Source organism: Ailuropoda melanoleuca, chromosome 1 (assembly GCF_002007445.2).
Source record: "Ailuropoda melanoleuca isolate Jingjing chromosome 1, ASM200744v2, whole genome shotgun sequence".
Taxonomy (NCBI): domain Eukaryota; kingdom Metazoa; phylum Chordata; class Mammalia; order Carnivora; family Ursidae; genus Ailuropoda; species Ailuropoda melanoleuca.
Window position 1 is genome coordinate 142,186,211 of NC_048218.1, and position 24,997 is coordinate 142,211,207.

A 24,997-nucleotide genomic window follows, 5' to 3' on the forward strand; every position below is an offset into this window, starting at 1 on the left:
CCACCTGAATTCCTTCATCACTTTTCTACACAGCACAGCAAAAACAATTTATATTTTTTCCATTTCATTTTACTGAAATTATTTTCATTGGGAGTATTTTTCTGTATAAATTATAAAGCAAGGAACTGATTCATCAATCTGTTTTTTTGCATGTATTTAATAGTTCCAATTAGTTTTTGCTATTGAGTTCCTCAGGATCAAATTAAATTCTAAATTTTATTGATCCAATTCATCTATTAAATTTGGTCAAGAACTGTGGCCAGTTTTACTCTGTTAAATATTGCTATCATGTCTAATGTTGGTGGGGGCAGTCAATTTTGGCAACTTTTAATCATGTAAGATGTGTTCTTCAGCAAGTTTTTTCTAATACATTTATCATGTGCAGTGTTAGTTGTTCTGGTTTTATTTCTACAGTGGACACTCATTTGTTGTGATTTGGATAAAGTGTTTGAATTTACTTTTTAGCTAAAAATGAGAAAATTTTATCAATTCTCCAGGACATTCTTGGGCTCAAAACATCTCACTCCATTTCACTTCATCCTCAAATATACTTCTTTCTCACCCCTCAGATGCCAGCTGAATCATCACTTGCTCAGGGATGCCTCTCCTGATCTCTAAGGCCAGATCACTTTATCCTTACATAATACACTTACTTTTCTTTCATCACTTATTGGACTTTATAAATATGTATTTCCTTAAGTATTTATTGTCTCCCTCATTAAACTTTGTTCCCTAAAGGTGGGAGCTTTGATTTTCTTACCACTGGATCCCTGACACATAAATGGCACTCAGATTTATTGAAAGAATGATGAAAAGGAAAATGGTATCTTTTATCCCCAGTGCACATACAATGTCTGACCAATACTAAGCATTCATTAAAACCTGTTTGTATTTCTCCATTATTGTTTATTTCTCGTTTGTTATGCTCTGACAGAAAATGATTACTTTTTTTGCTCCATACTATATTTGAAAATTGACTTTCTAATGCTATATACTTTTAAGCCTTTAATACCAAGCTACTCTAATAGTCTTCCTTCTCTACAGGGCTGCCATACTGTGTAACACCAGGAGGGTACACTGTATTCTATGGAGCAGGGAGTTGTTTGACGTAGTCTATCATTGCATCATCACCTCCCTCTGTGAAAGGAAGAGCATTTAGATAACTCCTAAAGTTGGTTATAAGAGCAGTTCTAAACCCTAGCTGTACATCAAAATTACATGGGATACTTTAAAAACAGAAATCCTGGGGTGCCTGGGTGGCTTAGTCGGTTAAGCGTCTGCCTTCGGCTCAGGTCATGATCCCAGGGTCCTGGGATCGAGTCCCGCATCGGGCTCCCTGCTTAGCGGGGAGTCTGCTTCTCCCCCTCCCTCTGCAGCTCCCCTTGCTTGTGCTCTCTGGCTCTCTCTCAAATAAATAAATAAAATCTTAAAAACAGGGGCGCCTGGGTGGCACAGTCATTAAGCGTCTGCCTTCGGCTCAGGGTGTGATCCCAGCATTCTGGGATCGAGCCCCACATCAGGCTCCTCCTCTTGAAGCCTGCTTCTTCCTCTCCCACTCCCCCTGCTTGTGTTCCCTCTCTCGCTGGCTGTTTCTCTCTGTCAAATTAATAAATAAAATCTTTAAAAAAAAAATCTTAAAAACAAAACAAAACAAAAAACAAATCCTTGAGCCCCACCCTACATTTATTGAATCATTATGTAGTAGAACTCCCCACAAGACCGCAGAGCCAGGGTTAGGAAACACTGGGTTGGAGAAAAGGATGAGTGTGGGAAAAGTGGTTACATATTAATCAGGATAGGAAAGTTAGAGACCATATAATTCAGGGCCCTGTATTCAATACTAAGGAACTGGAATTTAATTCTACATATAGTAAGGAACCATGAAAGGTTTCCAGAGGGTAATGAAATAATCAGATTTGTAAGAAAGGTGAACTTGGGACCAGTGTGGCAGATATGCGGGCAGGGCGTAGAGACTTGGCCAGGGGAAGCCAGGGAGGAAGTTAAACTTAGGAACAGGTGGTAAGGGCCTGAACTAGGGTAGATGCAGTGCAACCAGGGAGGAAGGGAATGGGAAAGCACTCACATTTGACAAGACTCAATAAATGGAATGTCTGGGATAAGAAAGGAGAGAAAGGTTGAAAACCACTCCAAAATTTCCAGGCTACGCAACTGGATGCAATATGATGATGCCACTAACCAAACAGAGAATACAAGTGGAAGGACCGAATCCAGCAAGCAGAGGAAACAGATTCTGCTTCTAGGTATGATGAAATAGAAGTTCCTCTTGTACACCATTAGGTAGAGCTAGAATAGCAGGAAACTGGAAATTAAGATCTAGAATTCAGAAGAGAATTTGAGGATGAAATTTTAGGTTTGGGAGTCAACAAGTTATTTCAGTTGAGGCCACTGGAATGAATGAAACCCAACAGGGCATTGTCCATGCAGAATCAAAAGTGCTTAGCACAGAATTAGAGATAAAGCAGGCTTTCTCATTCAATTTACTTAACCATGTAATTTTAATAAGGCTCAGAAAGAGCACCATTAGAAATAAGCAGAAATTAATGTGAAGTGTAAATTACGATGTATAAGAATTACCTGCAATCTTTAGGACAACTTCAAATACAACTACTGCATCTTTGTACTTACTTAGAACATATCAGTCTGTTAGCTTGGAAAGACTAGTTTCTAAGCTTATTAAATAGATTAGTCAAGATAAGTCAGATGACTCAGATTAGGAGTCCGTTAGTTCTTCATCTATGATATCAATACTCCCCTAAATGAAACAGGTATTTGGTGATCTACTTCATACAGTGTAAAGGCAATATAATTCATTAAGCTAAACCATAAAAATACAACATATATGTAATAAATGCAACTACTTATATCCAAAAATTGTCCCTTAATCTGTGTGTCTATGTATGTGTATGCTTGTATGCCAGGCACTTTTGTGTCATTTACTTTAATACAAATTCATTACTGGGTCTGGAATTATTTCAATAGAAAACAACTCAAACTTAAGATTCCTAGGACTGGGGCGCCTGGGTGACAGAGCGGTTAAGCGTCTGCCTTCGGCTCAGGGCGTGATCCCGGCGTTATGGGATCGAGCCCCACATCAGGCTCCTCTGCTATGAGCCTGCTTCTTCCTCTCCCACTCCCCCTGCTTGTGTTCCCTCTCTCACTGGCTGTCTCTATCTCTGTCAAATAAGTAAATAAAATCTTAAAAAAAAAAAAAAAAAGATTCCTAGGACTGCTACTTGTACAGATTGAATGAACTTGTATATACTGAGTCCCAGAAATCTTCGTTTAAAAGAGGCATCCAGGTTAATTATGATACAGGGGGTTCAAGAACTATAACTTTGTGAAATACTAACTTACACTAGTTACACATTTTAACACTTTTTAAAACGTGTTGAGAATTTTTCTTGGATTACAGAAAAATGACTGAAATAGCAGTGTTATGTGATTTAAGTAGAAAATATATTTTCTTTATTCAACTTTGTTGACTTCCAGTATATTTTAAAATGACACACAAAGTTATACCAAAGCTATATTTTAATTTCATTACATTCCACTCCAAATTCTTTACCATTTACCAAAAATAACTTTTTATAAAGCTTACTGTTTTTTCCATTAATATACAGATGATCAATCTACACTTTTTTTGTGTGTTTCTTTCAAAAATTAGAATAGCTTATGAGGATATTATATAAAACTAACTGGTATATTACACACCAAACAGAAGTACAGATTCTGTACAATGTAATTATATACATATATATTACAAGAAACTAAATGCCTTGTTAAAAGTAATACTTTAAGAAATCTTTCATAGAAAAAAATCTGCATTACAAAATGTGGTGGCTTAAGTTTATCAGCTGCTTTCCTCTCATGAATTTCTTTCGGTCGGCATTAACTGTCCATTTAGCTTCATTAAAAGTTTTACCACAAGGCCAGCCTACAAAGTAAAATATATGTCGACAGTAAATATGAAACATGTACGAATGTGTAAATGACATACATGGCAGTGGGCAGTTCCCTATCTATCTGAAAAGGAACCTTCTTAGTAGGAGGCAGCTTGCCAAGAATAGAGGGAGTACTTAGGCTTTGAAGGGATTTAAGAAGCAACCTACTCGATGCAGCTGGTGCCTCAGATGTGATACTGGTCAAGAAGAGGTAAGGACTACCAATACCTTGATAAAAGAGGTAGGGAATACTGACCAGAATTAAAGGAAATGGCAGAAAAAAAGAGTTTCATTATTATAAAACTGAAATAAATTATTCAGATTAAGTTTCTGGCTTATTTGCTTAGGAAAGGTCTGCCTTTTTTCCTTTGGTCTTAAATGTCTTAATTTCATATGATATCAAAGGTTTTCCTCAAAGCAAAATGGATTGGCACTTTAAAATTTTTTTTCCTTTTTTTAAAAAAATTCAATTAGCCAACATATAACATTCATTAGTTGTGTAGAACACCCAGTGTTCATCACATCACTAACACAGTAGTTCATCAGAAGTCCAAAGTAATTGATAAGTACTTACCTGTTTTGTGTGTACTATAAAGCTCATTTTATTTTCCATACTATGGATCTGAAAACATGTATCAGCATCCCCCAACTGCCACATAAAACAACCATACTTAAGACTGATGAGTAATGCCTGCAACATAATTAGAAACTGTTTTATTGATATATATATTAAAAACAACACCTCTCTTCTCTTACTATCTACAATGACCTAGTTGATCTAGTCATGTCTAAACATAATGGTTTTGAATGTTAGAATAAAATCTATTCAAGATGCCCACATTAACCTCACACAGCCTAAACTACAGAGCCACATAGGTGGTAGACTCTCAGGAGATTACCTTGAGCAATGACAAATTGTATCAGACTGACAAAATATTTTAAAGATACCTGTTCTGTGGTATATGTACGCGCACACACACGTGCATGCACACACACACACACACACTGGAATATTATTCAGCTATGAGAAAGAAGAAAGTACTGCCATTTTCTACAACATGGATAGAGCTTGAGGTCATTATGCTAATTGAAAGAAGTCAAAAAAAGACTTACAGGATATCACTTAATTCAGAGACTAAAGAAGCTGAAGTCACAGAAACAGAAACAGAATGGTGGCTACTAAGGGCTGGGGGATAGGTGAAATGAGGAGATGTTGGCCATAGAGCACAAACTGGCAGGTATAAGATGAATAAGTTCTGGGGAATCTAATGTACAGCATGGTGACTACAGTTAACAATACTGTAATATATACTTCAAGTTACTGAGAGAGTAGATCTTAAATGTTCTCATCACAAAAAAGAGATGGTAACTATGTAACATGATGGAGATGTTAGCTGATGCTGTGGTAATAATCATTTTGCAATATATGAGTATACTAAATCAACCCACTGTATATCTTAAACATACACAATGTTATATGTCAATTATGTTTCATTAAAGCTGAGAAAAAAAGATGCCCATTCTCTCAGTGACTTTCAAGAAAATGAAATGTACAGGTTTTTACTTTCTGCATATTAAAAACATTCCCTTTTACTTTATTCAGTACCTTTTGAATATTCACATGATACTTTCAGATCTGAAATTTATATAATAAGGTAACATGTTGACTTAGGCAATTCCATCTCACTGAAAGTAAGAACAGTGATATATCTATTGTAAAAATAAGCATAATTTTAAAAATTAATAATATACCCTTCATAAATTCATCAAATTATTTAAAACAAATATTAGAATAAACTATTCCTACATTTTCCTAATGAAAAGCTATATTTAAATAGGCATTCAGTGTAACTTTTTATTTTTTTTAAAGATTTTATTTATTAGACAGACAGAGAGAGACAGCACAAGCAGGAGGAGCAGCAGGCAGAGTGAGAGGGAGAAGCAGGCTCCTTGTGGAGCAAGGAGCCTTATGCGGGGCTCAATCCCAGTGCCTTGGGATCATGACCTAGGCCGAAGGCAGATGCTTAACTGACTGAGCCACCCTGGCACCCCTCTTTCTGATTATTTTAAAATAAGTCCCTCCTAGCAGTAACCTTAATTTTCTTGCCCCAGAAATATATTCTTTATATACACTTGTACAAAGAAAGTGTTTGTGCATCCTTTAAAATACATGTTTAAAAACATCTGCATTCTATGACTAGCAGTTCTTAACATATTGATTATAAGCAATTGAAGTTATGTGAAAAAGATATGGTTTAGGGCATTTTTAAAGTGAGGTTCTTAAACAGTACAATTAATTTACACGAGTGTACATTATGTATAATGGGAAACTAATAACACTTCTTTAAAATTAGCCATCTACATTTATATTGTAAAACATAACTTTATAGATAGGATATGCTAAAATAGCTATTTACCAAGGTACACATTGAAACACTGAGTCAAAATATAATACCTTAAACTGTCTATCTTTTGGATCACTTGCTTGAAATTTGTTTAATAAAGATGGAGAAAATGTTCCATTAGTATGGCCTCTAAACAGTTTAATATACAGAGAAAAAAAATAAACCTGTGGTGCAAGTCCACAGTTATATGGAGGCCAAATAACCAACAAAAGTGCTGAGGTTCTAAATTTAAAATAAAGGTTTTGTTGTTAAAGAACAGTATGCATGAAGGAAGGAATTCTTGAGAAACCCATAATAGTGAAAACAGCTCAATGGAGCTGGAAAGTCTGAGTCCATATGGTAGTTTTGAGAGATCAGTCTACTCCAGAAGAAAAAAGCCATTCTCTTTAGAAGGTAAAACCTACAAAGGGTCAAGCTGTTGGGTGAGGGATGTAAAAAAGCAGAAGAGAAATGGCAGGAACAGTTGAAAGCAAAAAAGGGAAAATCACAGGGGTGCCTGGCTGGCTCAGTCAGTGGAGCGTGCTGACTCTTGATCTCCAGGTTGTGAGTTCGAGCCCCATGCTGGGTGTAGAGATTGCTTAAAAATAAAATCTCTCTTCTCCCCCACCCCCCAAAAAAGGGGGGTGGGAGTGAACCACAGAAGTCAGAAGTAACACAGCCAGCCAGCAGACAGGAGAAAAAGTGATGTTGACAAGTGATCATGAAGATGGCATTATGTGGATATTTAAATAACCAGCTTTATTTCAGAAAGGCATTATGGCCAACATAAACTGATATCATCAAAGAGTAATCTATTGCCTGGGTTGGCAGCAATACTATTATGGTTAAAGATACATCAACAAGTACAATTCAGTGATGAGACAGCAATGCATTCACTATAGTAAAACACTGATCTACAACAGTGTATTATACATTCAATAGTGTCTACATTTTATGTAAGTAGGACAGAAAAATCTCTGATGAGCATATGAAATTGGCTGGGCTACACTTTCTAATGGGAAACTCTCATTATTTCAAAAAGAAACAAGATATAGAAGACAGAAGTAATTGATATAAAAAACATAGCTGTTTTCTATCTAAGGCTTTTCGCTTTTCATGACATTTAATCTCTGAAGCTGTTGTACCCCAAGTAGAGCTTTAAATGTAAATGAAGGTATTTGTGCTAATGAAGATGTTTATTCTCTTAAAGTAAGCTTGTCAAATTCACCCCTGGCATATCTTGATGACTATGAGACAACGGAAGACAAGCTGACTGCACCCACCTTTGATGATTAGAAAATATAATCAAACTTAGAGCCTTCACAGGTGTTGTAAATTTATCAATGGTTTACAGAGCACAAGGTAATGGTTAGATGGACAGAAAACACTGTACCCTTTGGTTTAATCACCTTCTTATACCCAAGGACAGTATTTTTATTTATATTTCTAGAAATCAAACATCCTAAAAAAGCAGACTGTTAACTAATAATATTGTTATCATCCTCTGCCTGCTCCTGCAATCTCACTTACTCCTGTACCAGAATATTATTCATAATGTGAAATATTATAAGATAATGCTGACCCATCATATGAGAACTAAAAAAAACGTTTTATTGTTGCCTAAACTTGGGATGCTACCAAAAGTCAAACATACACTATAGCTTACAGAAGAGGCTTGGTGTTATACCCAAAGCATCAGCCTTTAATTCGATAAAGGATTTGTAAATGTTGTATAAAATGCTCTGAAATAGAGGAAAAATTTCTTGAAATGGTAAAGGGAATGTCTCCTTCAATTTCCTTTAACAAACTTAGTACCAAAGAAATAGAGAAATGATTACAAAACAGTTAGAAACAGCCTATTTTGTGTGAGTTAAGTAGCTTAAGTAGAAAATGATAATAAGCAAATGACCCAAAAGCAGGCTGACATCAGGGACTTCAAACAAATCAAGTTCCAGATAAACTCCTAAAGTCAGTCCCTATTTAGCCCTATGTCCCTACATATTCCCTATCTCCATTCACAGGCATATCTAACAGCATGGTAAAATAGCTGTTGTTCATAAGGATGACCTGGAGTTATCACAAAATGACTAAACTACTTTCAGAAATTATGTGATTACATAATAAAAGCTTATGAAAATGATGAAAACAAAAATTAGATAAAATTTCTAATCTAAAATGCCTTTTCTAACATATAAGCTTAGTCATTACTTCAACTGATCTACTTATAGACACATCTGAGTGAACAAAATAAATGATTTTTCTTAGCTTCCTATTATAAATTAGAAAGCTGTTCATCCTGATAAATGTGTTAAATATGCTAAAAATAATTGATAATCCCAAATTTTATATTATAATGGCTCTGATTAGAAAAAGGAATATAATACAGTAACAAGCCTCTGATGGAAAAGCTCTGAAGTGATCTAAGTAGTCCCGTCCACACTTCATCTTGCCTGTTCCCCAAAGGCTCTTAACAACTAATTCTGATTTTTGAAGTGAATGCCTTGTGTCAGATTTTGCAGTATTTTTCTTTTCTTAATCTGAATTTTTTTTCATTTAAACTTAACTGAAGTTTTTGAATAGGTAATATAATCACAGTTAAAAATTTTTTTAAGTTGTAAAATGGTACATAGTACTCCTACTCTTGTTCCCAGTTACCTGGTTGCCTTCTCTAAAGGCTTTATGACTCTTCATTCATACACAAGCAATATGTATTTATGTAAATATAATCTTCACTTTCCCCCATTTTTAAACATATACCTATTACAATTACTATTATGGTTCACCACTGTGCTTTTTCATTAAATATATCTTGGAAATCATTCTATACATTCTTCATTCTTTTACATGGCTGCACAGTATTTCAACACAGAAATGTACTATAATTAATTATATATAATTAATTATAATTAATAATATAATTAACCCCTTACTGACAATCATATACTTTTCATCCCACATCCTTTGCTATTACAAATGAAATTGCAATGAATAGTCTTATATGTTTGTCATTTCTAGATTTTTCATATAGGCTGATACCAATTTTTTTTAGACATTATAAGAAGTAACTGGTCAAAAACAGCTGAAAAGCTGAAAGTCTACCTTAGTTTCCATGTTGAGGAGATGAAGTCCTTTTATATTCACTCCTACATATACAGGGATGACTTTATGATTGCTGGGGCTTGCCTTTGTAAATATCTGTCCTGTGAAAAAAGCTGCTCCATATGTAGGAATTTCCCAACAATTCTGTAAGAACATGCGCTGAAGGTGATGCATTTCTTTACTGACACCCTCACTTGTACTAAGATTCTAAAAACAAAGTAGAATAAGAGAGAAGTGAAAAGAGAACATACTTTTGATAATCCAAATAGGTCAACTAAGCAGTTTCTAAAATCACGGCTGCCCCAAAGAAGAATAAAATTGTGTGACACTATCCCAAGAACAATTTTTCTTTTGAGATGTTGATATTTAAAAACGGAAAGAAATATCAAAATCTAAAAATACTGTTTGTCTGTTCTATGATGTTTTAAGTGCCCCTTGGAAAGGATAGTGTATAATTTCATGGGTATAGGGGGGTGTGTGTGTGTGTGTGTGTGTGTGTGTGTGTGTGTGTGTTTAATCTCTAGTCCTTACCACAGTATCCAGAATACAGAAGGTATTCAGTAAAAGATTCCACAGTATTAAAAATAAAAATATCATGCTACTTTTTCAGTTTCATGTGAGCTAGAAGATCCATTTTTAATTTCAGGACTGTAAATTTAACGTACCTACATTTAAAACATATTAAACAATTTCAAACAATCTACAAAATTTCAACTAGGATATAGAGTGTCTTTTTATTTCTGTTAAACAGCTTACCTTGTATTCATGAAGTATTCTGTTTGTCCAGTGAGGTGCCTTACTTTTTAGTTTGGTAATAGGTACAATGGATTTTAGATTTTCTTCACTGTAAGCAAATATGCCAACGTGCTTTAAATAAATCATCTTTAGTAGCTAAAGTACATAAATCATTCAGAAACAAATTGCTCTAAGTAACATGATTTTTGAGCTGAAAAATATTGTAAATAGAGAACTCTAAAATTTTTAAGCAAAAGGCCACAATCCTAACATTCTCATTTAAGAGAAATGTTCAACAACCACAAAATATTTTTGAAAAATGAAAACCACAATAAAGCTTCAGTGTTTAAAACCTCAATGTTTTCTCTCAAAGACTGAACATGTACCTAGTTTTTGTGGTGGAATTCTTAAATGCATCTGCCTTATAACATTTTCTACTTACCAAGTCAGGTTTTAATGAACTTATTTAAGCATATAATAAAGGAAGATAAAGAAGAAAAAAATATAAGGTATATCAAGGGGTGCCTGGCTTGTTCATTCAGTAGAGCATACAACTCTTGATCTTGGGGGTGTGGGTCTGAGCCCCACACTGGGTGCAGAGATTACTTAAAAAAATAAAATCTTTACAAAAAAATAAGGTATATCAAACTGTAGTCAAATATAAGAAAAGTAACTTTGGAGAGAGTATAACTTTAAGAATGCTTTACCATTGTTTTGTTTTGTTTTTTCCTTATTCCATGCCAAAGTGTAAATATTTCTTAATAACATTTTTAAACTTTGTCGGTTAAACAGAATCTTAAGCACAGCACAAGACCACATGCTGTATTAAATACTTACTTTAGGAAACCTTGCTTGTGTTTCTTACTCTCATAATTTCCATAAACTATTTGCAACAGTAGACTTGCCAATATTATCAGTTTAGCATCGGGAGCTGTATAAAAGCCCTTCAATAAATTATATCTGGCTTCATCAAAGAGAATAAGAATAGCTAGTGGGTCTTCAATCTTAAAAGAAAAAGTATAATTTGGTTATTGGGCTATAATTTGTTACAAATATACAACTTGTCACTTTCTAATTTGGAAAAGCAAAAGCTACTTATCCATATATAAATGAGCAGTTACTGATTTAGAGCAGTGGTTGACAAATTTTTCCTGTTCAGGGCCAGATAATATTTTTAAGCTTTATGAGTTACGAAGTCTTTCCTATAATTACCCAGCTCGGCTACTGTAGCACAAAAGTAGCCACAGAGAATCTAGTAACAAACGGGTTTGGTGGTGTTCTAATAACACTTTAAATATGGATACTCAGATTTGAATTTCATAAAATTTTCACATCATATGAGATATCCTTTTGGTTTTTTTTTCAACCGTTAACAGCTTATGTGGTATATAAAAATAAACAGCAGGTCAAATATAGCAATAAGCTACAGTTTATCTCTGATTTACAGTCTAATAAAAGATTATCATTAGTTTATAGATATGGATACTTTCTAGCACAATTTTACCTAAATTATATTCAAACATTACTCTACGTGTTTCACACAACATAGTAGTGAACCTCAAGGAAGACAAAAGGAAGTGTATCAATTACTAGAAGGGTACATGTAGTTTTAAAAAACCTTATTTAAAAATTTAAAAAAAATTTTTATTTGGCTAAAAATACTTGGCACTTTGAAATAACACTAAAGGAAAGCAGATTTTTTTCCAGTTTCAAAGTCTTTATAGTGTTTCATTTTATCCAATAAGATAAACAAAGATTGAAAAGCTAGCCTACAGAATATACTTCTGCTCCAGTTGTAAACAGTTATATAGAGTTTCTGAATGAATACTTAAAGAATTTCCAGGGCACCTGTGTGGCTCAATCAGTTAAGCGTCTGCCTTTGCTCAGGTTATGATCCTGGGGTCCTGGGATAGAGCCCTGTGGTGGGCACTCTGCTCTGCTTCTCTCTCTCTCCCCTTGCCCCTCCACCCAGCTTGTGCTCTCTCTCTTACTCGCTCTCTCTCAAATAAATAAAATCTTAAAAAAGTATTTCCAAATATAATTCAAAGTGATCTCAATTCCTTATGGTAAAAGTTATTTTTGTCTAAAATAATCTTACAATACTCTATATAATGTGAAAAAAAACTGAAAGAGAATTTCAAGGGAAAAAAAGATAAGAGGATTATTCTAGATTAAAAGATACTAAAGAGATAACAATCAAATATGAAGTATGAACCTTGCCTAGATCCTACATATAGAAGACTTGTAAACAACTGGGGGAAATCTGAATATGGATCACATATTAGACATTATTATATCGAAATATTAATTTTATTAGGTTGAAATGGTATTAAAGTATGTTGGTATGTCCTTTTTCTTAGGAGATACATTAAAATATGTAGGGAGTAAGCGCCACGATGTCTGGAACTCACTTTTAAATGGTTCATAAGGAAAAAATAGAGAAGATAAAGGTAATAAAGCAAAATAATAGCAATTAGTGAATTTAATGAATTTTATTACTTTTTCAACTTTCTATGGGTTTTTCTCAAAATAAACAGTGAATTTGAAGAGTTGGAATAGGTAATAGTTATAATTCCTAATAGATTATTCAGTGAGCATTAGTCAACAACTATTCTTTTCTAATGAAATCAGGCCATTTTCAACCTACAGGAATGATGCAACCATTAAATATAATTCTTCCATTTTTCAGATGGTACAAAATGGAATTTCTTAATTACATAATGAAAGAACAACTGTGTTATCAGATGACCATGATATTCTGATTTACCTTGAGTTACTTACTAAGCCTTGCCTCTTTTTCACTTGAATTCACTTTATATTCTTTATAATTATGCAATTAACTTATCCTCCAAGTTTTACCATTATTGCTCTTCTCTACCAATCAACTTTTAAAATGTTACTGAGGTGGAGAAAGAAGATAGACCGAGTATACTTACATTACTTGCAGATTTTATAGATCTAATACATTTTTTTAAACTGTGCTAAAAACGTGTAACAAAAATTCAGTAATTTAACCAATTTTAAGTGTATAAACTCAGTGGCACTAATTACATTGACAATGTTGTGCAAGCCTCACCACTATTTATACAACTTTTTCATCATCCAAACAGCAGCTGTTCACATAAGCAGTAATTCCTCATTCTCTCTCTCCAATACTTGTGATAACCACTAATTTACTTTCTTTTTATGAATTTTCCTATTCTAGACATTTAACGTAAGAAGAATCATACAGTATTTGTCCTCTTGCATGTGGCTTTTGGCATGTGGCTTATTTCCTTAGCAAAATAGGTTTATCCATGTTACGGCATGTATAAGAATTTCATTCTTTTTTATGGCTGAATAATATCCATTTTATATATATATACCACATTTTGTTTATCCATTCATCTGCTGATGGAAACTTAGATTTGTTTCCACTATTTTGGTTATTGTGAATAATGCTGCTCTGAACATTGGCATATAGATATCTGTTTGAGTTCCTATTTTCAATTCTTCAGGTATATATGGAAGAGTGGAACTATTGGATCATATGGTAATTATGTTTAGTTTTTTCAAGAACCACTACTGTTTTCCACAGCAGCCGTACCATTTTACATTCCCACCTGCAATGTACAAGGATTATAATTTCTCTGTATCTTCCCCAACACTCATTATTTTCCTTTTTTAAAATCTTTATTATTATAGCCACCCTAGAAGTGTGAAGTGGTTTCTCATTGTGTTTTGATATGTATTTCCCTAATGACCAGTGACGCTGAGCATCTTTTCATGTGTTTGTTGGCTATATGTATATCCTCACCAGAGAAATTAAGTCTTTTGCCCATTTTAATTGGGTTGTCTTTTGTTTTTGAATTGTAGTTCTTTTTATATTCTGGAATGTAAACCCCTATCAGATAAATGACTTGCAAATATTTTCTCCCATTCTGGGGCACCTGGGTGGCTCAGTCAATTAAGCGTCTGACTCAGGTCAAGATCTCAAGTCCTGGGATCAAGTCCTGAGTGGGGCTCCCTGCTCACCCGACTCTGCATGGGACTCTCCCTCCCTCTCCCTCTGCCCCCGACCCTGCTTGCTGACTCTAATAAATAAATCTTTTAAAAAAATGTATTTTCTTCCACTCTTTAAATTGTTTTTTCACTTTCTTTTTTTTTTTTTTTTAGATTTTTTTATTTTTTTTTATTTATTCGACAGAGATAGAGACAGCCAGCGAGAGGGGGAACACAAGCAGGGGGAGTGGGAAAGGAAGAAGCAGGCTCATAGCAGAGGATCCCGATGTGGGGCTCGATCCCATAACCCCGGGATCACGCCCTGAGCCGAAGGCAGACGCCTAACCGCTGTGCCACCCAGGCGCCCCTGTTTTTTCACTTTCTTGATAATGTCCTTTGATACACAAATGTTTTGAATTTTGAAAAAGTCCAATTTATCTATACTTTCTTTTGTTGTTCATGCTTTTGGTATATTTAAAAATCCATTGCCAAATCTAATGTCATGAAGATCTGCCTATTTGTTTTCTTCTAGGAGTTTTAAGGTTTTGGCTCTTACGTTTAAGCTGTTGATCCAATGAGTTAATTTTTATAAATAGTGTGAGGTCAGGGTCCAATTTCATACTTTTGCACCATCTATTGAAAAGACTATTCTTTCATTGGATGGACTTGGCACCCTTGTCAGAAATCAGCTGAAGTAGCCTTTTCCAGGGCACCTGCTGGCTCAGTCAGTTGAGCGGTTGACTCTTGATTTCAGCTCAGGTCATGATCTCTCGGGGTCCTGGTATGGAGCCCTGTGTTGGACTCCTTGCTCAGTGGGGAGTATGCTTGAGGATTCTCTCTCCCTCTCCCTCTGCCCCTCACTCAGCTCGTGTGTGCTCAGTCTCTCTCAAATAAATAACTCTTTCAAAAAATCAGCTGACTATGGATTTTGGCTTAGATGTATTGGGTTTATTTCTGGACTCTCACTTCTATTCCATTAGTCTATATAACTGTCCTTATGGCAATACCACACTGTTGTAACTATTATGGCTTTGTAGTAAGTTTTGAAATCGGAAGTGTGACTCCCCCAACTTTATTCTTTTTTTTTTTTTTTAAGATTGTTTTGGCTATTCAAGGCCCTTTGTAATTCCATATGAATTTATGGGTTGCCTTTTCCATTTCTGCAAAAAGCGCTGTTGGAATTTTTTTAGGAAATGTGATAAATTCAGTAAATTGTTTTTGCTAGTACAGACATCTGAATGATATTAAATCTTCCTATCCTTAACACAGATGTCTTTCCAGTTACTTAGGTCTTCCTTAATTTCTTCAGTAATATTTTGTAGTTTTGAGTGTACAAGTCTTGCACCTCTTTTATTAAATTCATTCCTAGGCATTTTATTCTTTAAGATGCTATTTTGATGAATTTCTTAATTTCCTTTTGGGGTTTTTCACTAATGTGTGTAGAAACAACAAACAACTGATTTATGTGTGTTAAACTTGTACCTTGCAATGTTGCTGAATCTACTTATTAGCTCTAACAGCTTTCTTGTGGATTCTTTGAGATTTCCTATATGTAGGATCATGTCATTTGCAAGTAGTTTAACTTTCTCCTCTGCAATGTGGATACATTTTTTTTTCTTTATTTTAATATTATTATTTTTTAAAGATTTTATTTATTTATTTGAAAGAGAGAGAGCACAAGCACAAGCAGGGAGAGAGGCAGAGGGAGAGAGAAAGGGAGCAGACCCTGCTGAGCAGGGAGCCCAATGTGAGGCTCAATCCCAGGCCCATGGGATCGTGACCTGAGCTGAGGGCAGATGCTTAACTGACTGAGCCACCCAGGTGCCCCTTTTATTTTTTTAAGAGAGAGTGCACATGCGTGCATATGTGTGAGCACGTGGGAGAGGGACAGAGGGGGAGGGAGAGAGAGAATCAGGCTCCATGCTCAGCAGTGCTGAGCTTGAGGCAGGGCTCGATCTCTCATGACCCTGAGATTGAGTTGGACACTTAACCAACTGAGCCACCCAGGCATCCCATTTTTTCTTTCTTTTTTAAATCTCATTGCTCTGGTTAGAACTTCTAGTACTATGTTAAACAGCAGTGCTGAAAACTGGCCTCCTTGTCTTGTTCCTTATCTTAGGAGGAAAGCTCTCAACATTTCATCAAGGATGATGATAGCTGTGAGTTTTTCATAAATGCCACTTACCATGTTGAGGAAGTTCCCATCTATTCCTAATTGTAAGAGTTTTATCATGAAGGGTATTAGATTTTGTCAAATGTCTTTTCTGTGTCAAGTGAGATGATCAATTGTGTTTTTTCCTCTGTTCTTTTTTTAAGATTTTATTTATTTATTTATTTATTTATTTATTTATTTATTTATTTGAGAGAGAGAGAGAACACAAGCACAAGTGGGGGGAAGGGCAGAGGGAGAAGCAGACTCCCCACTGAGCAGGGAACCTGATGGGGCACTCGATCCCAGGACCCTGAGATTATGACCTATGCTGACAGCAGCCGCTTAACTGACTGAGCTACCCAAGGCACCCCTTCCTCTGTTCTATTTTAACACATTTTTAAAATGAATAATCTAGATCTTTGTTTTTGGTAAATTTCATAAAATTTTTATGTAACTCCCAGTATATGTCACTGAAAGGATCATATCTATCTTTGGTTTGATAATATAAGAGGGACAATATGGGTGATCAGGTATAAAACATTTACCAAGTTTGTACAAGGTCAGTGAACTTTTCATATACTAAAATTTCCTTAACTTTGTCTGTTTAATATTTCCTTGGATAAGAATCAGGAAATGCAATGTATACTTTTTCTTTACCAAAGTTATGAGAACTTGGAACTTTTTTTTTTCAATTTAAAAAATTTTTAAACTATCACACTAGTTTAACTTGTTTGTTTTTTCTAAGATTTTATTTATTCATTTGACAGAGATAGAGACAGCCAGCGAGAGAGGGAACACAAGCAGGGGGAGTGGGAGAGGAAGAAGCAGGCTCCCAGCGGAAGAGCCCGACGTGGGGCTCGATCCCAGAACTCCAGGATCACGCCCTGAGCCGAAGGCAGACACTTAACGGCTGAGCCACCCAGGCGCCCCACACACTAGTTTAACTTGTAATATCCACCTTAAGTTTCTTTGTTGTCCATTCATCCTTCAGATAGCATTATCCCACCGCTCCTCTAAAATTTACAGTAATTCAAATCCAAATGTACTTGTCTGGAACAAATCTTTTTATCAAATGTAAATTCTATTCTCATTTTTTACTATCTATATAATTCTCTGCTTCATTTGGAAACAGCTACTTACTAACTATTGAGAACAGCTTTTTATGTCCCCTTTGCAAATATAATCTTCTCCACTCAGAATGTATTTTGTTCTCCTCCCACACCAACCTATCTCTTTGCTCCTTTGAAATTTACACACTGATCCGCCCTTTATTAAATTTATCTTTCATAGTGTACTTCCTAACTATTCTTAAATTCTTTTTGGTATAACATCTTCCGTCTGGTTGCTAATTCTCTTTAGGATAGATTCTCCATTTCTTTTGTTTCTAAGACAATGGAAGTGGAAATAAAAAAGCCAACTAGGGGCCTTGTAAGTAGACTAACTCAAACTCTACCACTTACCCCAGGGATGTGAGGATTAAACAGAAAAACAGGAAAGCACAGTTTCTGTTTCTAGTGCCTGCCACAGGAATTCAATAGATTCTGGGCATTTAAATGACTATCAATAAGATTTCCAAGCATATGATTTCTCTCATCTATGGAACATAAGAACTAGGATGATCGGTAGGGGAAGAAAGGAATAAAGAAAGGGGGGGGGTAATCAGAAGGGGGAATGAAACATGAGAGACCATGGACTCTGAGAAACAAACTGAGGGCTTCAGAGGGGAGGGGGGGTGGAGGAATGGGATAGACTGGTGATGGGTAGTAAGGAGGGCACGTATTGCATGGTGCACTGGGTGTTATATGCAACTAATATCATTGAACTTTACATCAGAAACCAGGGATGTACTGTATGGTGACTAACATAATAAAAAAACATTTAAAAAAAATCAATTAAAAAACTTTAAAATGAAATAAAATACATCTACTCTAAAAAAAAAAAAAAAAAAGATTTCCAAGCAAACCTTTTTTTCAACTTCCAAAGGAAGTCTCACATCTCTTCTAAGGAAAAGCTGTGGTGTTTCTCTTTGGGGATCCAAATTAGTCAATTCAGCAAGTATTTCTGGCCAGTCACGAACATGTTGCAAGGGTTTATGATAAGGCTTGAGCTGAAGGCCTGAAAAACATCTTTCCTTTTATAAATAATAATGTAAAAATTAAATATATCAACACATAGAAAATTTGTATTGAACTATCTGTACTTAAGTGCTGAATACACACAAATTAAAGGTCTATATTTAAATCACTGACTTTATAACCAATTATATCACAACCCAATTTTAGGTTAAGAGCTTTTGTTTTTAAGAGTATAAGAATTATGAGAATTCCTACAACAAATAAAACATATCATATATATATGAACTTTAATTCCATTATAGCCTATTTAATTATGATCCAATCAGTAGAATCTGGTGTTTAAAAAAAATACAATTAAACATTAGATAACCAATCACAATAACTTCAATTAACTCCTTTATGTATTTGCAATACTTTGCTTGAAAGATATATCTGTAGTGCCATCAGGTTGGTCTTAAATAAAAGATCTGATGGAAATATAAAGAAAGAGAACATTCACACTATTTCAGGTGAAATGAGTACTGACAATAAAGGCAAGTTGGATGAGTATTACATTTAATGGCATTCAAATCAAATTCCATTGCCAGAGAAGAAAAGTTTTCAAAAACTTAAAAAATGCTTTGAATGAAGTGGGGGATGAGGAGTCCCAGAGGCTTACCTGTTTCAACAGTTGGAACACTAGTAATTTATATAAAAGAGAAGACCATTGTATCATTTCAAAATTTAAAATCCTTAAGAAAGGAATAGGTTTACACAACAGAGTAACAACTTTCTTACTGAGGTTTTCTGAACAGATCCAAATAGTGAAATATTGCTGTGTTTCTTGAGAGAGACGCATTCCTTCCATTATCTGCTGCACTGTGGTATTATTTCCATGCTTCAGTTCAACAGAACGGTATGATCCGTCCATTCTGTATATTCGAACTTTTTCATACTAGGACAAAGAACAATAACAATTTATGCAACCTGGTTAGAAGTTATATATCCCAGCCTAACAAAATGCTTCAACTTCAACTTCATACGTTTTATTATAGATTTCAAACATGGAAAATAACAGAAAACTGCTTCGAGTATCTGTGGACACAGTTTAAAAAAATCTTGATTTCCATTATATTTTCCAATATGTTTTCCTCTGGATGTTTCAGGTCAAATAAGTTTGAGAACCTAAGGCAAATGGCTCTTAAAAAATATTCAACTTCAGGGGTGCCTGGGTGGCACAGCGGTTAAGCGTCCGCCTTCGGGTCAGGGCGTGATCCCGGCGTTGTGGGATCGAGCCCCACGTCAGGCTCTTCCACTAGGAGCCTGCTTCTTCCTCTCCCACTCCCCCTGCTTGTGTTCCCTCTCTCGCTGGCTGTCTCTATCTCTGTCAAATAAATAAATAAAATCTAAAAAAAAAAAATATTCAACTTCAGATTCTTCTGGGAGATATTTTAAAGCTGTTACTGTACTAAGTAGGTATATGGATAGAGATAGAGACTTGGTTACTGAATCTAGTGTTAGGTATCTTGTGAGTCTAATGGGCCACAAATTATACTGTAGAAATCTGTACTAGCAATAATTTTTCCTAAGAGGAATCTGTGATGGAAGACTGTGCACGTGAAAGTTATGGAACAATGGACCTTGAGCCAGTTTCTTTCCTCCCGTTTAGAACATCTCAGAGAGTAATAATATTCTCAATACATTTTTTAAAAAAACCCCTGTCACCTATTTTGCCCATCCCTCACCCACCTCCCCTCTAGCATTGTCACTTTGTTCTCTGTATTCAGGAGTCTGTTTTTTGTGTGTTTGGTTTTTTAGATTCCACATAAAAGTGAAATCATATGGCATTTGTCTTTCTGTCTGACCTATTTTGCTTAGCATAATAAATACCCTCTAGGTCCATCCATGTCATTGCAAATGACAAGATTTCATTCTTTTTTATGGCTGAGTTAATATTCCATTGTGTGAGTGTGTGTGTGTGTGTGTGTGTATGTGTATATATATATACACCATCTCTTTATCCATTCATCTATTGATGTACACTTAGGTTGCTTCCTTATCTTGGCTACTATAAATAATGTTGCAATAAACATAGAAATGCATGTATCTTTTCACAGTTGGTCTTAGCCAAAATGCTGAGAAGCAACTGCATGTATCTTTTCAAATTAGTATTTTCATTTTCTTTGTGTAAATACCCAGTAGTGGAATTACCAGATCATACAGTATCTCTATTTTTAATTTTTGGGGCACCTCCATACTGTTTTCCACAGTGGTTGCATTCCCACCAGTAGTGCACAAGGGTTCCACTTTCTCCAGCACTTGTTATTTCTTACCTTTTTGAAACTAGCCATTCTTGTCTGGTGTGAGGTAATATCTCATTGTGGTTTTTCAATGTATTCTCAATACATTTTATTGCCCAAACAACTTCCAGGTGAGTTCATTTTGGATGAAAGTACCTCTTATCTTGTTCATTTAGAATATAAAAATTATGCCAGGAATAATAATAATGAGTTCTATACAATTAGAAAATAAATTGTAATGAAGTATAATATAAGGGTGCCTATACTGCTTATCTATTTCCTTGACTTTGTCTTGTGCTCATGGAATAGTATTTTGACAAAATCTGTTGAGTGTGTGGTGAGTGTGTATGTTAATATTCCTTAAAGGCAGAGATCAGGGGTGCCTGAGTGGCTCAGTCGTTAAGCGTCTGCCTTGGACTCAGGGCATGATCCCAGAGTCCTGGGATCGAGCCCCACATCAGGCTCCTCCGCTGTGAGCCTGCTTCTTCCTCTCCCACTCCCCCTGCTTGTGTTCCCTCTCTCACTGGCTGTCTCTATCTCTGTCTAATAAATTAAAATAATAAATAAATAAATAAATAAATATAAAAAAATAAAATAAAGGCAGAGATCATATATTTATTCTTTATCACTTGTCACTTTCAGCATTTCAAGGTGTTAAATTCATAGAAATACTCCATAAATACTTACTGCCTAATTGATGGAAATGTCTGGAAAGGCTCAGAGATTATATCTGTTGATATCAAGCTTTAATACTTTATCTGTCTGGTATAAATCCTTTTATCTGGTTTGCAAGTTTTCACACAGTTTTTAAATTGATGACAGTTTTATTGTCATTATAACTTTTAGGTGAACTGAGTTTTTTAATCTTAATGTTACTGCTAATTATTTCAAACATTATCAAGTATTAAGATTATACTAGAAATTAGGTTAATATTAAGTGTTTTAAAGATTTATTTACTCATGCAGTTTTTATTTTGGTATGTAAGAATAAATGTCTGAATGTTAGGGATGATAACAAATTTAATACTTAAGAGATCTAATCATGACGTTTTCTAAAGCAAGAAAGAAACCATCCATCCATTCCTCTTGCTACAAATACTCAAATTACTTATTAATTTAAATAGTTGGCTTAGCTCTGTTTCTGAAGGTAATTCTTACTGGTTTGTTAATGGCTTCCTTCAATAGCTTTGCAGCTTCTTCCCAGTTATTTTGTTTGTTTTCTTCACAAATATTTAAAGGGGATCTTCCCTGTTGGTCTGTTATATGCTAGAAATTTTGGGAAAAAAAAATGAAGAACAAAAGTATTACAAATATATGGCATTGTAAGTGAAAATGTTCAATCAAAATTTCATAAAAAATAGACTTTTGTCAAGTTTTAAATATTAACCATACTTAGCATATACTATACTTAAACATAAATTCATAAGGATGAAAGACTCAAAGCACTAATCAATGTGATTATTGTTTTTTAAAAGTTCTGATTATAAGATCCAACAAAGGTTTTATTTAAAGTGATTATTTCCCCCTTACAAAATACTTATTAATACAAATTGTAGAAAAATGGGTAGAAAATCTTCTTCCTTCTTAAAGATATTTTTTGAGGAAATACAATATAACACAAAAAGAGGTTAAATTTTATGTATATGCAGGAGATGGATGATGGTGATGATCACACAACAATGTGAATGTAGTTAATGCCACTGAACTGTGCACCTAAAAATGGTTAAAATGGTAAAAATTTACCATAAAATTAAGTGAGGTATATTTTATCACAATAAAAACAAGTATAAAAGCAAAGTTTATACATAAATATTACTTATACTATACGGACAGTAAAAATTATTTTTTAGTTGGCTTCTCAAGTATACAATTGAACATTTTAATGTCATTACTTGTTATTCATTGCTTGAACATTAAAAAAAGTAACCCTGGAAAATAACTTACTCTGTCAACTTCTGGATGGTTTAGGAGAATCTGTACTATTTCAGCATGTCCTCCTCCAGCAGCAAAATGAAGAGGAGAACTAAGCTGTCCATTTAAAAGATTTGGATTGCACTTTCCTTTTTCTAACAAAATACGAGTGGCCTCAACTTTCCCATACCTATAAAAAAAGATGAAACTTACCCAAAAAAGTCATATGACATGTTTTAAAAACTCAATTTTAGATGATATCTCAAAGAAATCTAAGATTTTTTTTTTTCTGGTAAGGCATTGACATAAATGTTTTCAGTGCCTAGGGATTTCTTATGAATTCTTCCGGTTCAATTCAACTGTTTCTGTTTCTGATCAAGTGGGAGGAAATATAACCTTAAATACAAGATAGAGCAGATGACAAAGAACTACCCCACGCAAAGTACAAAAATTATAAATTAGGGAGATACAATTTTTCGTCAAAAATAGGTTCAGAATCAGAAACTTCATAATGCTTTCACTTGGGCCTGACTATGATCTACAAAATAGGCCCAAAGACAGAGTAGGATATGTAGCTGCTGTGTCAAGCAGTGTGGGAGACACAAAGATATATAAGATACATGGTCTCTGCTCTAATAAAGGCTTACAATGTAATAAGAGAGGTAAAACAAAAACATGGGATAAGTTACATTATGCTGTAAGATTTAAGTAACAGTTTAGGGTAACAATCAACATAATAGGTGCTACGTATTTGTCAAGTCAAAACAGTATATAAATGCTTTAAAAAATGTCAGAAAAGATAGGACTTTAGTCTAAGAGTCCCTAAAATGTTTTGATAGAACAATCTGAAGTAGATTTTAAGTAGGAAGGAACCAAAGAGATGTTGAAGAAAGGTAAAAATATTTTAGGTAGGGGGGAAAGGAGTAAAGAGTACAAAGCATGCGTCAGACATAGTTGAGTCCACCATTTCATCAGAGCCAAAGACTTATGTAAGGCTGCAATCTGAAGCAATGGTGGAAAAGTAATTCATTGTTTGTGAATAAATGGGTGGGATGGGGGAAAGGGGAAAGGAAATTTGCTTTCAGATATGGTACATTTGAGGGGAAAATAACACATCTTTAGAAGTGATCTGATTTGCCATCAACTTTCCTTTCTTCTCCTCTACATACCCTTCTTATACCCTGAACCTGCCACGTGTATGCTACCCTTTCCTAATCATTTGATTTTTTGCTCACGTTCTTTGCTATTCCTGAGATGTCCTGTTCTCCCTTACCTCATTTGTTTAGATTAAATTCTGTTATTTCTCTGAAACAGTTTAAAATCTACCTCTTCTACAGTTCCACTACATGTAGCATTATTTTGCTTCTTTTATGGGACTTATCTACTTTCATCCCTATTTGTATCTCTTCTCTAATGCATATCTTCTCTAATAACCTGGAAATTCCTTGAGGGTAAGTACGCTGTCTCTGCATTCTCTAAACTGCCTTATAGACAAAAAGAGAGTGATTAAACTGTTCATTTGAAAAGGCAGGTTTGCAGGCTTAGTACTCGGGAGGAAGGCAAAGGCTTGGAGTATCTACCTGAGAATACGCAGATTCATCTAACTGAAAAGAATTACTGTTAAGGCTGGGAGAATTCAGGGCACCTGGGTGGCTCAATCTGTTAAGCGTCTGCCTTTGGCTCAGGTCATGATACCAGGGTCCTGGGATGGAGTCCCGAATCCGGCTCCCTGCTCAGCCAGGAGCCTGTTTCTCCCTCTGCCTGCCGCTCCCCCGCTCCCCCTGCCTGCCACTCCCCCTGCTCGCTCGCTTGCTCAATCTCTCTCTCTCTGATGAATAAATAAATAAAATCTTTAAAAAAAAAAGAAAAAAAGGCTGGGAGAATATGAAAAATGAGTATCTTAGAACAATGAAATGCATCTTGAAAAACAATCTTTCAGGACAGGTAAAGATACTTCTCAGCAATTCAAATAATAAAAATAATATAAATGTATATTTTGTATGATGCTTTAAAGTTTTCAAGGTACTTTTTTTTTTTAAAGATTTATTTTTTTGACAGAGAGAGAGAGAGACAGCCAGCAAGAGAGGGAACACAAGCAGGGGGAGTGGGAGAGGAAGAAGCAGGCTCCCAGTGGAGGAGCCTGACGTGGGGCTCTGGGGCTCGATCCCAGAACGCTGGGATCACGCCCTGAGCCAAAGGCAGACGCTTAACGACTGTGCCACCCAGGCGCCCCTCAAGGTACTTTCTTATATAATTACTTAATATAATCTTCAGAACAACCTATAAGGCATGCAGAAGTATTTTTATGACACAGTTAAGAAAAATGAAACTTGAACCAGGTAAGTAACTTGTCAAAGGTCCCATGGTTACTTAGTTACTAGCCAATGTTAGAATCCAGGTTTCTCAATCTTAGTATAGC

General features: G+C 35.1%; 1 protein-coding gene across 6 annotated transcripts in view; it reads right to left on the reverse strand.

Moving 5' to 3' along the window:
• Window positions 1-3,534: 3,534 nt before the first annotated feature.
• Window positions 3,535-24,997, reverse strand: part of KRIT1 (KRIT1 ankyrin repeat containing) — a 37,542-nt gene continuing 16,079 nt past the window's right edge. For all 6 annotated transcript variants that reach the window (XM_034667667.1, XM_019806158.2, XM_011232596.3 and 3 more), the window contains exons 9-17: window positions 22,612-22,768; window positions 21,826-21,933; window positions 19,166-19,322; window positions 18,277-18,428; window positions 11,018-11,184; window positions 10,202-10,289; window positions 9,446-9,652; window positions 4,537-4,653; window positions 3,535-3,955 (exon numbers count right to left, since the gene is read on the reverse strand). In XM_034667667.1, the coding sequence (XP_034523558.1) occupies window positions 3,887-3,955; window positions 4,537-4,653; window positions 9,446-9,652; window positions 10,202-10,289; window positions 11,018-11,184; window positions 18,277-18,428; window positions 19,166-19,322; window positions 21,826-21,933; window positions 22,612-22,768 (1,222 nt within the window). In that variant the 3' untranslated portion in view covers window positions 3,535-3,886. The remainder of the gene's footprint in view (window positions 3,956-4,536; window positions 4,654-9,445; window positions 9,653-10,201; window positions 10,290-11,017; window positions 11,185-18,276; window positions 18,429-19,165; window positions 19,323-21,825; window positions 21,934-22,611; window positions 22,769-24,997) is intronic.